The 12,415-nt window shown below is 39.1% G+C and overlaps 1 protein-coding gene across 7 annotated transcripts in view; it reads left to right on the top strand.

Moving 5' to 3' along the window:
* Nucleotides 1-12,415, top strand: part of JAKMIP2 (janus kinase and microtubule interacting protein 2) — a 189,822-nt gene that overhangs the window by 114,330 nt on the left and 63,077 nt on the right. For all 7 annotated transcript variants that reach the window (XR_009213846.1, XR_004248846.2, XR_009213845.1 and 4 more), the window contains exons 4-5: nt 9,994-10,203; nt 12,075-12,173. Coding sequence is in view for 4 of the 7 variants with exons in the window: in XM_032158277.2 (XP_032014168.1) it covers nt 9,994-10,203; nt 12,075-12,173 (309 nt within the window). In the remaining 3 variants the exon portion in view is untranslated. The remainder of the gene's footprint in view (nt 1-9,993; nt 10,204-12,074; nt 12,174-12,415) is intronic.

Below are 12,415 nucleotides of genomic sequence, written 5' to 3'. Positions count from 1 at the left end.
TAGGAGAAGACTTTCATGATGTCTGAAAACGGCAGCTACTGAGAACATCTTGAGTCTTTTCTTCCAGAAACCATGACTGAAAAAAGATACAAAACGATAAAATCCCTAGTCATTTTAAAGATAGATATTTTTCCCAAAGTATACAGGAGTCATTTAAAACAGGAGCCATTATAATTTTTAAATTGGATGTCATCCCTAAGTAGGTTGTTTGCTATTTATAGTTTCCAAGACTTACCTCAGCCCCTGCAGAGTTGGTCTTTCCTTCTAACATGTCTTTCCTTCTAACAGATAAGCCTCTCACTATGCTTAAATATAATACAAATATAATTATCATCTGAAAATTACAATGTCCTAGGTTGACCTTGTTTAATTATTTTAGGCCAAAAGATTTTATGTTCATCTGCATTCGGATGTTCAGCATCTGTTACATCTGTTACATCTTACTTTAATGTTATCACATCAACTATCACCTGTTAGAATGTACTGTATCCTTCTCTGGAAATAAGGTTTTTTTTAGGAAAAACTATACTTTTCCTTTTTTGTCTTCCAGTTCTAAGCAATTACTTTCGGAGAATTCTAATTATGTTCCTTGGGTGATATCTCTAGGCTTTTAATTTTAAGTTCAAGGTGGTTACCATAGAGCATTTTTAAAAGTTAATGTTTAATTTTCTTTGTACTGCAATAGAGTGTAACTGTAAAATATTGCCTTTGCCACATTTTCTGAATTCTTTGTGTCAACTCATTCTATTGCACTGTTTGATGATAAAGACCAAACACGGTGCAGAAATATTGGTCTCTGCCCTGCCTTTGGTTTTTGAAACGACAGTGGCTGATGAAGAAAGAATTAGGACTTCGAACTCTGGAGTTGGCAGGTAAGTGTCCAATGAAAAGGCAGCTTTGCATTAAATATTTTCATTTGTTGATGGTTTTCAATATAAAATCTGTAAGTATATCCACTTGATCTGCTAATTTTTTCCACGACTTCCTTTCACCGGCGTATTGCTGAAGTAGGCATGAAATCCCTCATAATAACAACATGAAGGGGAGAGGCCAAGATGGCCGAATGGAAACAGCTCAGGTCTGCAGCTCCCAGCGAGACCAATGCAGAAGGCAGGTGATTTCTGCTTTTCCAATCGAAGTAACCAGTTCATCTCACGGGGACTGGTTTGGCAGTGGGTGCGACCCACAGAGAACCAGCAGAAGCAGGTTGAGGCGTCACTTCATGTGGGAAGTGCACACAGCAGGGGGACCTCCTTCCTCCAGCAAAGGGAAGCAGTGAGAGACTGTGCTACCTGCCCAAGGTACTACGCTTTTCCCATGGACGCTTGCAATCCAGGGATCAGCACATTCCCTCATGAGCCTACAGCACCAGGGCCCTGGGTTTCAAGCACAAATCTGGGCAGCTGTTTGAACAGGCACTGAGCTGCAGGATTTTTATTTTTTTTCCATACTCCAGCGATGCCTGGAACTCCAATGAGTCAGGACCACTGTCCAATCTTCTGGAAAGGGGGCTGAAGCCAGGGAGCCAAGCAGTCTCACAAGCGGGTCCCAGTCCCACCCCCATGCTCCCATGGAACCCAGCAAGATAAGAACCACTGGCTTGAAATTCTCACTGCCAGCACAGCAGTCTAGAGTCGGCCTGAGATGATTGAGTTTGGTGGGGGAAGGAGTGACCGTCATTACTGAGGCTTCAGTTGGTGGTTTTCCCCTGACTGTGCTAAGGAGATTGGGAGATTTTTGGACTAGGTGGAATTCACCACAGCACAGCAAAGCGGCTGTGGCCAGACTGCTTCTCTAGAGTCCTCCTCACTAGGCAAGGTCTCTCTGCAGGAAATCCAGCGGCTCCATTCAGGGGCTTACAGACAGAACTCTCATCTCCCTGGGACACAGCATTTGAGGGGAGGGGCGGCTGTGGTAGCAGCTTCAGTGGATTTAATCTTTCCTGCCTGCTGGCTCTGAAGATACTGGCTGATCCTGACAAGGGAGATTCTCCCAGCACAGCGCACCAGCTCTGCTAAGGGACACACTGCCTCCTCAAGCAGGTTCCTGACCCCTGTGCCTCCTGACTGGGAGAGACCTCCCAGCAGGGGCCAACAGACACCTCATACAGGAGAGCTCTGGCTGGCATCAGGCCAGTGCGCCTCTAAGGTGAAGTTTCCAGAGGAAGGAGCAGGCAGCAATCTTTGCTGTTCCACAGTCTCCACTGGTGATACCTAGGCAATAAGGGCCTGGAATGGACCTCCAGGAAACTCCAGCAGACCTGCAGAGGAAAGGCCTGACTGTTTGAAGAAAAACTAGCAAACAATAACAAACAAAACTAAAAAAGCAACAACAACATCAACAAAAAGACCCTCTCACAAAAACCCCATCCAAAGGTCATCAGCCTCAAAGATCAAAGGTAGAGAGATCCACAAAGATGAGGAAAAAACACTGAAAATCCCAAAAGCCAGAATGCCTCTTCTCCTCCAAACGTTCACAACAACTGTCCAGCAAGGGCACAGAACTGGATGGAGGATGAGATGGACAAGTTGACAGAAGTAGGCTTCAGAAGGTCAGTAAATAACAAACATCTGTGAGCCAAAGGAGCCTGTTCTAACCCAATGCAAGGAAGCTAAGAACCTTGATAAAAGGTTATAGGAACTGCTAACTAGAATAACCAGTTTAGAGAGGAACATAAATGACCTGATGGAGGTGAAGAACACAGCACGAGAACTTCGTGAAGCATACACAAGTATCGATAGCCAAATCGACCAAGCAGAAGAAAGGATATCAGAATTTGAAAACCATCTTGCTGAAATAAGGCATGCAGACAAGATTAGAGAAAAAAGAATGAAAAGGAATGAACAGAGCCTCCAAGAAATATGGGACTATGTTAAAGACCGAACCTACAATTGACTGGAATACCTGAAAGAGATGGGGAGAATGGAGTCAAGTTGGAAAATACACTTGAGGATATTACGCAGGAGAACTTCTCCAAACTAGCAAGACAGGCCAACATTCAAATCCAGGAAATACAGAGAACACCACTAAGATACTCCATGAGAAGATCAACCCCAAGACACATAATCATTAGATTTTCCAAGGTCAAAATGAAAGAAAAAATATTAAGGGCAACCAGAGAGAAAGGCCAGGTCACCTACAAAGGGAAGCCCATCAGACTACCAGTGGATCTCTCAGCAGAAACCCTACAAGCCAGAAGAGAGTAGGGGCCAATAGTCAACATTCTTTTTGTTTGTTTGTTTGTCTGTTTTTCTTTGAGACGGAGTCTCTCTCTGTCGCCCAGGCTGGGGTGCAGTGGCACGATCTCAGCTCACTGCAAGCTCCGCCTCCCAGGTTCACGCCATTCTCCTGCCTCAGCCTCCCGAGTAGCTAGGACTACAAGCACCCACCACCACGCCCGGCCAATTTTTTTGTATTTTTAATAGAGACGGGGTTTCACCATGTTAGCCAGGATGGTCTCGATCTCCTGACCTTGTGATCCACCCACCCCAGCCTCCCAAAGTGCTGGGATTACAGGCATGAGCCACCGCACCCAGCCATCAACATTCTTAAAGAAAATAATTTTCAACCCAGAATTTCATATCCAGCCAAACTAAGCTTCATAAGTGAAGGAGAAATGAAATCCTTTCCAGACAAGCAAATATTTTATCACCACCAGGCTGCTTTGCAAGAGCTCCTGAAGGAAGCACTAAATATGGAAAGAAAAAAACAGTACTTGCCACTGCAAAAACACACCAAAGTATAAAGACCAATGACACTATGAAGAAACTGCATCAACTAGTGCACAAAATAACCAGCTAGCATCATGATGACAGGATCAAATTCACATATTACAATATTAACCTTAAATGTAAATGGGCTAAATGCCCCAATTAAAAGACACAGGCTAGCAAATTGGATAAAAAGTGAAGACCCATCAGTGTGCTGTATTCAGGAGACCCATCTCACATGCAAAGACACATGTAAGCTCAAAATAAAGGGACAGAGGAAAATTTGCCAAGAAATGGAAAGCAAAAAAAAGCAGGGGTTGCAATCCTAGTCTCTGATAAAACAGACTTCAAACCAACAAAGATCAAAAAGACAAAGAAGGGCATTACATAATGGTAAAGGGATCAATTCAACAAGAAGAGCTAACTAACCTAAAAATATATGCACCCAAGACAGGAGCACCCAGATTCATAAAACAAGTTCTTAGAGACCTACAAAGAGACTTAGACTCCTACACAATAATAGTGGGAGACTTTAACACCCCACTGTCAGTATTAGACAGATCAATGCGATAGAAAAATAACAAGGGTATTCAGGATTTGAACTCAGCTCTGGATCAAGTGTACCTAATAGAACAGAACTCTCTATTCCAGATCAACATAATACGCATTATTCTCATGCCACATGGCACTTATTCTAAAATCAACCACATAATTGGAAGTAAAACACTCCTCAGCAAATGCAAAAGAACTGAAATCACAACACACAGTCTCTCAGACCACAGTGCAATGAAATTAGAACTCAGGATTAAGAAACTTATTCAAAACCACACAACTATGTGGAAATCAAACAACCTGCTCCTGAATGACTACTGGGTAAATAACAAAATTAAGGCAGAAATCAAGAAGTTCTTTGAAAACAATGAGAACAAAGAGACAATGTACCAGAATCTCTGGGATACAGCTAAAGCAATGTTTAGAGGGAAATTTATAGCACTAAATGCCCACATCAGAAAGATGGAAAGATCTAAAATCAACATCCTAACATCACAATTAAAAGAACTGAGAAGAAAGACCAAACAAATCCAAAAGCTAGCAGAAGACAAGAAATAACTAAGATCAGAGCAGAATTGAAGCAGATAAAGACACAAAAAACCCTTCAAAAAATCAATGAATCCAAGAGCTGGATTTTTGAAAAAATTAACAAAACAGACCACTAACTAGACTAATAAAGAAGAAAAGAGTGCACCAAATAGACACAATAAAAAATGATAAAGAGCTATCACCACTAACTCCATAGAAGTACAAACTACCACCAGAGAATACTATAAATGCCTCTACACAAATCAACTAGAAAATCTAGAAGAAATGGATAAATTCCTGGACACATACACCCTCCCAAGACTAAACCAGGAAGAAGTCAAATCCCTGAATAGACTGATAACAAGTTCTGAAACAGAGGCAGTAATTAATAGCCTACCAGCAAAAAAAGCCCAGGACCAGACAGATTCATAGCTGAATTCTACCAGAGGTACAAAGAGGAGCTGGTACCATTCCTTCTGAAACTATTCCAAACAATTTAAAAGGAGGGACTCTTCCTTAACTCATTTTATGGGGCCAGCATCATCCTGATACCAAAGCCTAGCAGAGACAACAAAAAAAGAAAACTTCAGGCCAATATCCCTGATGAACATCGATGTGAAAATTCTCAATAAAATACTGACAAACCAAATCCAGCAGCACATCAAAAAGCTTATCCACCATGATCAAGTCAGCTTCATCCCTGGGATGCAAGGCTGGTTCAATGTATGCAAATCAATAAATGTAATCCATCACATAAACAGAACCAATGACCAAAACCACATGATTATCTCAATAGATACAGAAAAGGCCTTCGATAAAATTCAACATCCCTTCATGTTAAAAATTCTCAGTAAACTATGTATTGGTAGAACAAACCTCAAAATAATAAGAGCTATTTATGACAAACCCATAGCCAATATCATACTGAATGGAAAAAGCTGGAAGCATTCCCTTTGAAAACCAGCACAAGACAAGGATGCCCTCTCTCACCACTCCTAGTCAACATAGCATTGGAAGCTCTGGCCAGGGTAATGAGGCAAAAGAAAGAAATCAAGCGTATTCATATAGGAAGAAAGGAAGTCAAATTATCTCTGTTTGCAGATGACGTGATTCTATATTTAGAAATCCCCATCATCTCAGCCCAAAACTCCTTAAGCTGATAAGCAACTTCAGCAAAGTCTCAGGATACAAAATCAATGTGCAAAAATAACAAACATTCCTATACACCAACAATAGACAAGCAGAGAGCCAAATCATGAATAAACTCCTATTCACAATTGCTAAAAAGAGAATAAAATACCTAGGAATATAGCTTACAAGGGACATGAAGGACCTCTTCAAGGGGAGCTACAAACCACTGCTCAAGGAAATAAGAGAGGACATAAACAAGTGGAAAAACATTCCATCCTCATGGATAGGAAGAATCATCATTATGAAAATGTCCATACTGCTGAAAGTAATTTATAAGTCAACACTATTCCCATCAAACTACCATTGACATTCTTCACAGGATTAAAAAAAAACTACTTTAAATTTCATATGGAACCAAAAAGAGCCCATATAGCCAAGACAATCCTAAGCAAAAAGAACAGAGCTGGTGGCATCACACTACCTGACTTCAAACTCTACTACAAGGCTACAGTAACCAAGATAGCATAGTACTGGTACCAAAACAGATATATCGACCAATGGAACAGAACAGAGGCCTCAGAAATAACGCCACACGTCTACAACCACCTGATCTTCGACAAACCTGACAAAAACAAGCTATGAGGAAAGGATTCCCTACTTAATACATGGTGCTGGGAAAACTGGCTAGACACATGCAGAAAACTGAAACTGGATCCTTTCCTTACACCTTATACAAAAATTAACTCAGGATGGATTAAAGAATTAAATGTAAAACCCAAAACCATACAAACCTTAAAAGTAAACCTAGGCAGTACCATTCAGGACATAGGCATGGGCAAAGACTTCATGATGAAAACACCAAAAGTAATTGCAACAATTGCCAAAATTGACAAATGGGATCTAATTAAACTAAAGAGCTTCTGCACAGCAAAAGAAACTCGCATCAGAGTGAAAAGACAACTTACAGAATGGGAGAAAATTTTGCAATCTACCCTTCTGACAAAGGTCTAATATCCAGAATCTGTAAGGAACTTAAACAAATTTACAAGAAAAAGCAAACAACCTTACCAAAAAGTGGGCAAGGTATATGAACAGACACTTCTCAAAAGAAGACATTTATGTGGCCAACAAACATGAAAAAAAAAAAAGCTCATCATCTCTGATTATTTGAGAAATGCAAATCAAATCCACAATTAGATACCATCCCACACCAGTCAGAATGGCAATTATTAAAAAGTCAAGAAACAGTAGATGCTGGTGAGGCTGTGGAGAAATAGGAACACTTTTTGCACTGTTGGTGGGAATGTAGATTGGTTCAACCATTGTTGAGGACAGGGTTGTTATTCCTCAGGGATCTAGAACCAGAAATACCTTTTGACCTAGCAATCCCGTTACTGGGTATACATCCAAAGGAATATAAATCATTCTACTAAAAGACACATTCACACATATGTTTATTGCAGCATTATTTACAATAGCAAAGCCATGGAACCAACCCAAATGTCCATCAATGATATAGACTGAATAAAGAAAATGTGGTACATATACACCATGGAATACTATGCAGCCATAAAAAAGAATGAGTTCGTGTCCTTTGTAGGGCCATGAACGAAGCTGGAAGCCATCATCCTCAGCAAACTAACACAGGAACAGAAAACCAAACACTGCATGTTCTCGCTCATAAGTGGGAGTTGAACAATGAGAACACATGGACAAGGGAGGGGAACATCACACACTGGGGCCTGTCAGGTGGTGGGGGGCAAAGGGAGGGAGAGCATTAAGACAAACACCTAATGCATGCGGGGCTTAAAGCCTAGAGGACTGGTTGATAGGTACAGCAAGCCACGATGGCACATGTGTACCTATGTAACAAACCTGCACATTCTGTACATGTATCCCAGAACTTAAAGTAAAATAAACATTAAAATTTAAAAAAGTAAAATCTGAGCCACCTCATGAGTAGTTCACAAACTGCATGAACACAGAATAACATAGGAAACTTTTTCAATAGCACAGATGGACTCATCTTCATTTTTTCCTTCTTTTTACTCTGTGCCTACCCGTACCCCAAGCTCCATTTTTGGAACTGGAAAGGAGAGAAATGGGAGTTGTTCTGTCTAGAAAATTTCCCCAGAGAATTCTGGTTTATACCCTTTTCCATCTAAGTAGGGCTTTGGTTGATTTTCAGTATTTTGAGATCAGAGTCCATGCTCATAACTGCTATGCAATAAAGCTTTCTCAATGCTAATTACTATATATCCCACAGGAAACCACTTTGGGAAATGCTTAAACTATATGAATAATCTTAAAGCCAGTATAGCATAGTACCTAACAGAATGGGCTCTATAGTTAGAAGATTCCATTAAAAATAAGGCTTCACAACTTACTAGACATACGACTATGACCAAGTTTTTAAGCTTTCAGGTCCTCAGTCATCACCTGTAAAATGATGACGACTGAAACTACTAAATAGGATTGTTATAAAATAAGGTATATTAAGCTCTGAGTATAGTGCCCTGAATATAGTGAAAGATCAATAAATTTCAGCTATGATGATGATGATAATGAGGCTGAATGTGGGCAGTAATAGAATGATTTTTCAACAAGTTTAACAAGGTGAGTACATAAAAAACAACTAGGGCTATGTCAACTCATAAAAAGTAACTAGAGCTATGTTAACCTGCAAATAAAAGTAATGCTCCAGATGACAAGTCTGACAAATGAACATACTGCTCAGTTAAGAAAAACACAGGTCTCAAGTCTTCTACAAGGAGACTGAAACCAAAGACAACGCTATTGTTCCCAATTAACGGGACAATATTGAATTCTTACCAAGTTATCAGATGATATTACAAGATCATGCAGAATTTAGCCCAAAGCTCTCTCAGAATTGACCTAAAATTTAAGCATGTGACTCAAAGGCAGTAGCTCACAGGTACTTATATATGGAAAATACGTGACTATGTAACACCATTTCTGTTAAAAATATTTTTTTCTGGTCTAAGAGCACACAGCAAAGAAAAATTTATACAAAAGTATTTGTTTTGTATAAGGAGACACTTTTAGAAAAAGCAGAACAGCATAATGTTGTTTGTATTAAATGTCTTTTCCTTATCTCCATTTTGAATGTACACATAGAATATAGTGAAATGAGAAGAAAGGTTTCACCCAATGGCTATGCTGTCTTTAAAAATTGTTTATAGACATTCACTTCATTAGCTCTCATCCTAGGATGGCAAAAAGGTTTCATTCCAAGGGAACTCAAATCAATTGATATTGAATGCCTGTGGCCTTTAGTTGAGAAATTCTTCTGAGGCCATCCCCAGGCTTAGCAGAAATGCATATTTGGGTCAATAAATATATCTCACACATGTAGGAGGGAAAATAGTGGTTAATATTGCCAGATATTTCCTATTCCTGTTAATCCCAACCATGATTTTCTTACAGTAATGATAAAATGGTTGCTAAGAACTGGCTGCTTTGAAACACAAGTGAGAACAGAAAGAGATATAATACATGAACCGTGGAAGGACCTCCCTCCAAATCCATCACCTGAATGCAAGCATGTTAGTCTTGGAAAATGACTAGGCCACTGGGAAGTCTGAAGTTTCTTCAGTTACAAATGACCAGCTACTAACAGGAGCAACAGCTATTTTGATTGAATCTGAATACCCATTTGCCTAAAGAAGAAGTGACATCAAAAAATGTCCTAGGAAACATTAGCGTGGAATATTTAATGTTCATCTTTATTAAAATTAATGGCTATTTTAAAGTTAGACTTTCCTTTGCATATCTAATCAACCCAGACTATTTGAAACAATATATTGAGTCAAAACATCTTCACAGGATATACTAGAGAGAAAAAACATTACTCTCCTTGACACCTAGTTAACCCAGGATACTTCTTCATTACACAATGTTGCCTCATCTTACTCATGAAACCAGTACACTTATCATATCCGTGATTTTTTTCTGTATCAATCAGATAAAAGAAGTTAAACTTACACCATTGTAAAAATGTATTTCTTTACAGCATTGTTAAATAAAATGTCCTGGGTCTCATTTAATTCAGATGGATGAAATCAAAGCCAAGGACAGGATCATCTTTTCCCTGGAAAAGGAACTGGAGACCCAGACAGGCTATGTACAGAAACTCCAACTTCAGAAGGAGGCTTTGGATGAACAACTCTTTCTGGTCAAGGAGGCTGAGTGCAACATGAGCAGCCCCAAACGAGAAATTCCAGGAAGGGCAGGTGATGGTTCTGAACACTGCAGCAGTCCTGTAAGTCCATTCTAGTTGAAGTTAAGAACACACAAGTCGTCTTTTATTTAGCTCCCAAGTTTTACCTTTTACTTAAGCTCTTTTCTTGTTTACTACATAGAAATCAATCTACCTCCTACTATAAAATCAGCTTGTATCTTGAGAACAGGGTTTTCTAAACTCATAGACGACTAAGAGGTCTGCACTGCATTAGCAGATCACATGAGATAGATTTCTTTAAATCCTTCCCAGAACTTTTCTAGCCAGGCAATACCCATCCAAACTTAAGTCTATTATGAGAAACATAAATTAGATGAAAATATTTTGCCTCTTGCCTATACTGGTAATTTTCCCTTTTGTTAACAATTGGGTTGGAAATTGTTAAAGATGGTTGTCATCTACAGGGGTCAAAATGTATAACTGCATAAAAGACAAAACCATTTTTAATCTTCATCTGAAGATGTATTGTCTGATTGAACTTACCACTTATTTCCATGAATTTTCATCATTTTATATGAGAAACTATTTTCAGAAGTGCAGCAATAGAAATGGGCTTATATGCAGTTGGCTATAACTCTTATACCTTTCCAATTATTTAGCTGCTGTAATGATGGAAATGTATTATTTAGGAACAGAGATGGGTTCCAAAGTACTACTTAGAACTAAGTAATGAATAGTTTATGAATTAATATTCAGAATAAATATATATATACATATATATGTATATAATCTTAGTAGGTGGTGGAAAGAGTACTTCTCTAGGATTTAGCAGTTTCTGTAAGTTTTAGTTCTGATACTGACAGGTACCTGCAATATAGCATAGTTGTCAAGAGAATGGGCTCTAGAGTCAGACTCTTTGGTTCAAATCTCAAATCTGCCATTTACTGTGTGTCCTTAGGCAAACCACTTCACCATTCAGTTTCCTCATCTGTAAAACAGAAGCTGTAGTAGTACCTCATAAGGCTGGTCTAAAGATTAGAAGAGATAATATGTAAAATGTTGAGCATGGTTTCTGGCACATAGCATTTAATACGTATTAGGTACTTATCTTTTGACACTAGCCAGAAGACCTTAAAGGAGTTATTACCTACCTGAATTTTTCCTGTTCTACTGAATCCTTTAGGATATTGTGAATGTTGGGATATAATGTGTTTGAAACTACTTTGTCAAACAGTACAGCATTATCAAAATGTAAGATGATAATATAATTGTTAGCATATGATAATAACAGTCCTATATAACTCTACAACATGAAATTAAGCCATGAATGCCCTGTGTAAGGTGATTCACAGCCATTCTGCCAGTGAAGAAGCCAGCTGCATTGGGCAGAATATACTAGTGAGGCCTATCCTATAAACTACTGCCCTTTATACCTGAAGGTAATACATCAACATTTTCTCACTTTGACCTTTTTCTTCAGAAGTATGAAGGAATTGACAATATTCATCCCTACCTCCTACTCTCTCCCCTCTGTGGCTAATGGTAATACCAGGACAACTGTCTAAGCTGTGGGAAGCAATGTGTAGCCATGACACAAGGGATACCCTTTGAACCTTATGTAATCACAGTATGACCTTGGTCTCTCAGCACACAGCTCTGATAAGTTGATCCAACCCTCTGCACTCTCCCTGCCCTGAGTCCTGGTTCCAGGGAGTATCCGCCACATGGAATTCATTTGCAATTACAACCTGGCGTGGTCTTCAACCCAAGTGGCAAATACTGAGAATTATAGAAGGGTAGATATTTACTCTTTGGATAAGAGAATATTTTATTCTCACTTCAGGAGCCAGATAAGAGAACTGAGCCTATTACTTTTATGAATAATAACTGATATTCCCAAACTTCGTGAAAAGTGTTGTTGAAGAAATACCCATTTTAATTTTTCTTTGTAGGATTTGCGAAGAAATCAAAAGAGAATAGCTGAATTGAATGCCACTATAAGAAAATTAGAAGACAGGAATACCTTGCTTGGAGATGAACGAAATGAACTGGTGAGATACACTAAAAATTTTTGTTGTTGTTGTTGTTAAGCATTATGTTACAGGATTACATACTATGTTATAGATATGTACCATAATAGAGAAAAGTGTACGAATAATAAAGATACCATTCAGTAGATATTCACAAAATGGCACACTCAAAAAACCAAAACCACCATCCAGATGAATAAACGGAAGATTACCAGCATCTCACACCCCCGCTTCTTGTGACCCCTCCCAATTAGCATCCTATT

This window comes from Hylobates moloch, unplaced genomic scaffold, assembly GCF_009828535.3.
Source record: "Hylobates moloch isolate HMO894 unplaced genomic scaffold, HMol_V3 SCAFFOLD_6, whole genome shotgun sequence".
Lineage (NCBI taxonomy): Eukaryota > Metazoa > Chordata > Mammalia > Primates > Hylobatidae > Hylobates > Hylobates moloch.
This window is presented reverse-complemented; position numbering and strand designations above follow the sequence as displayed.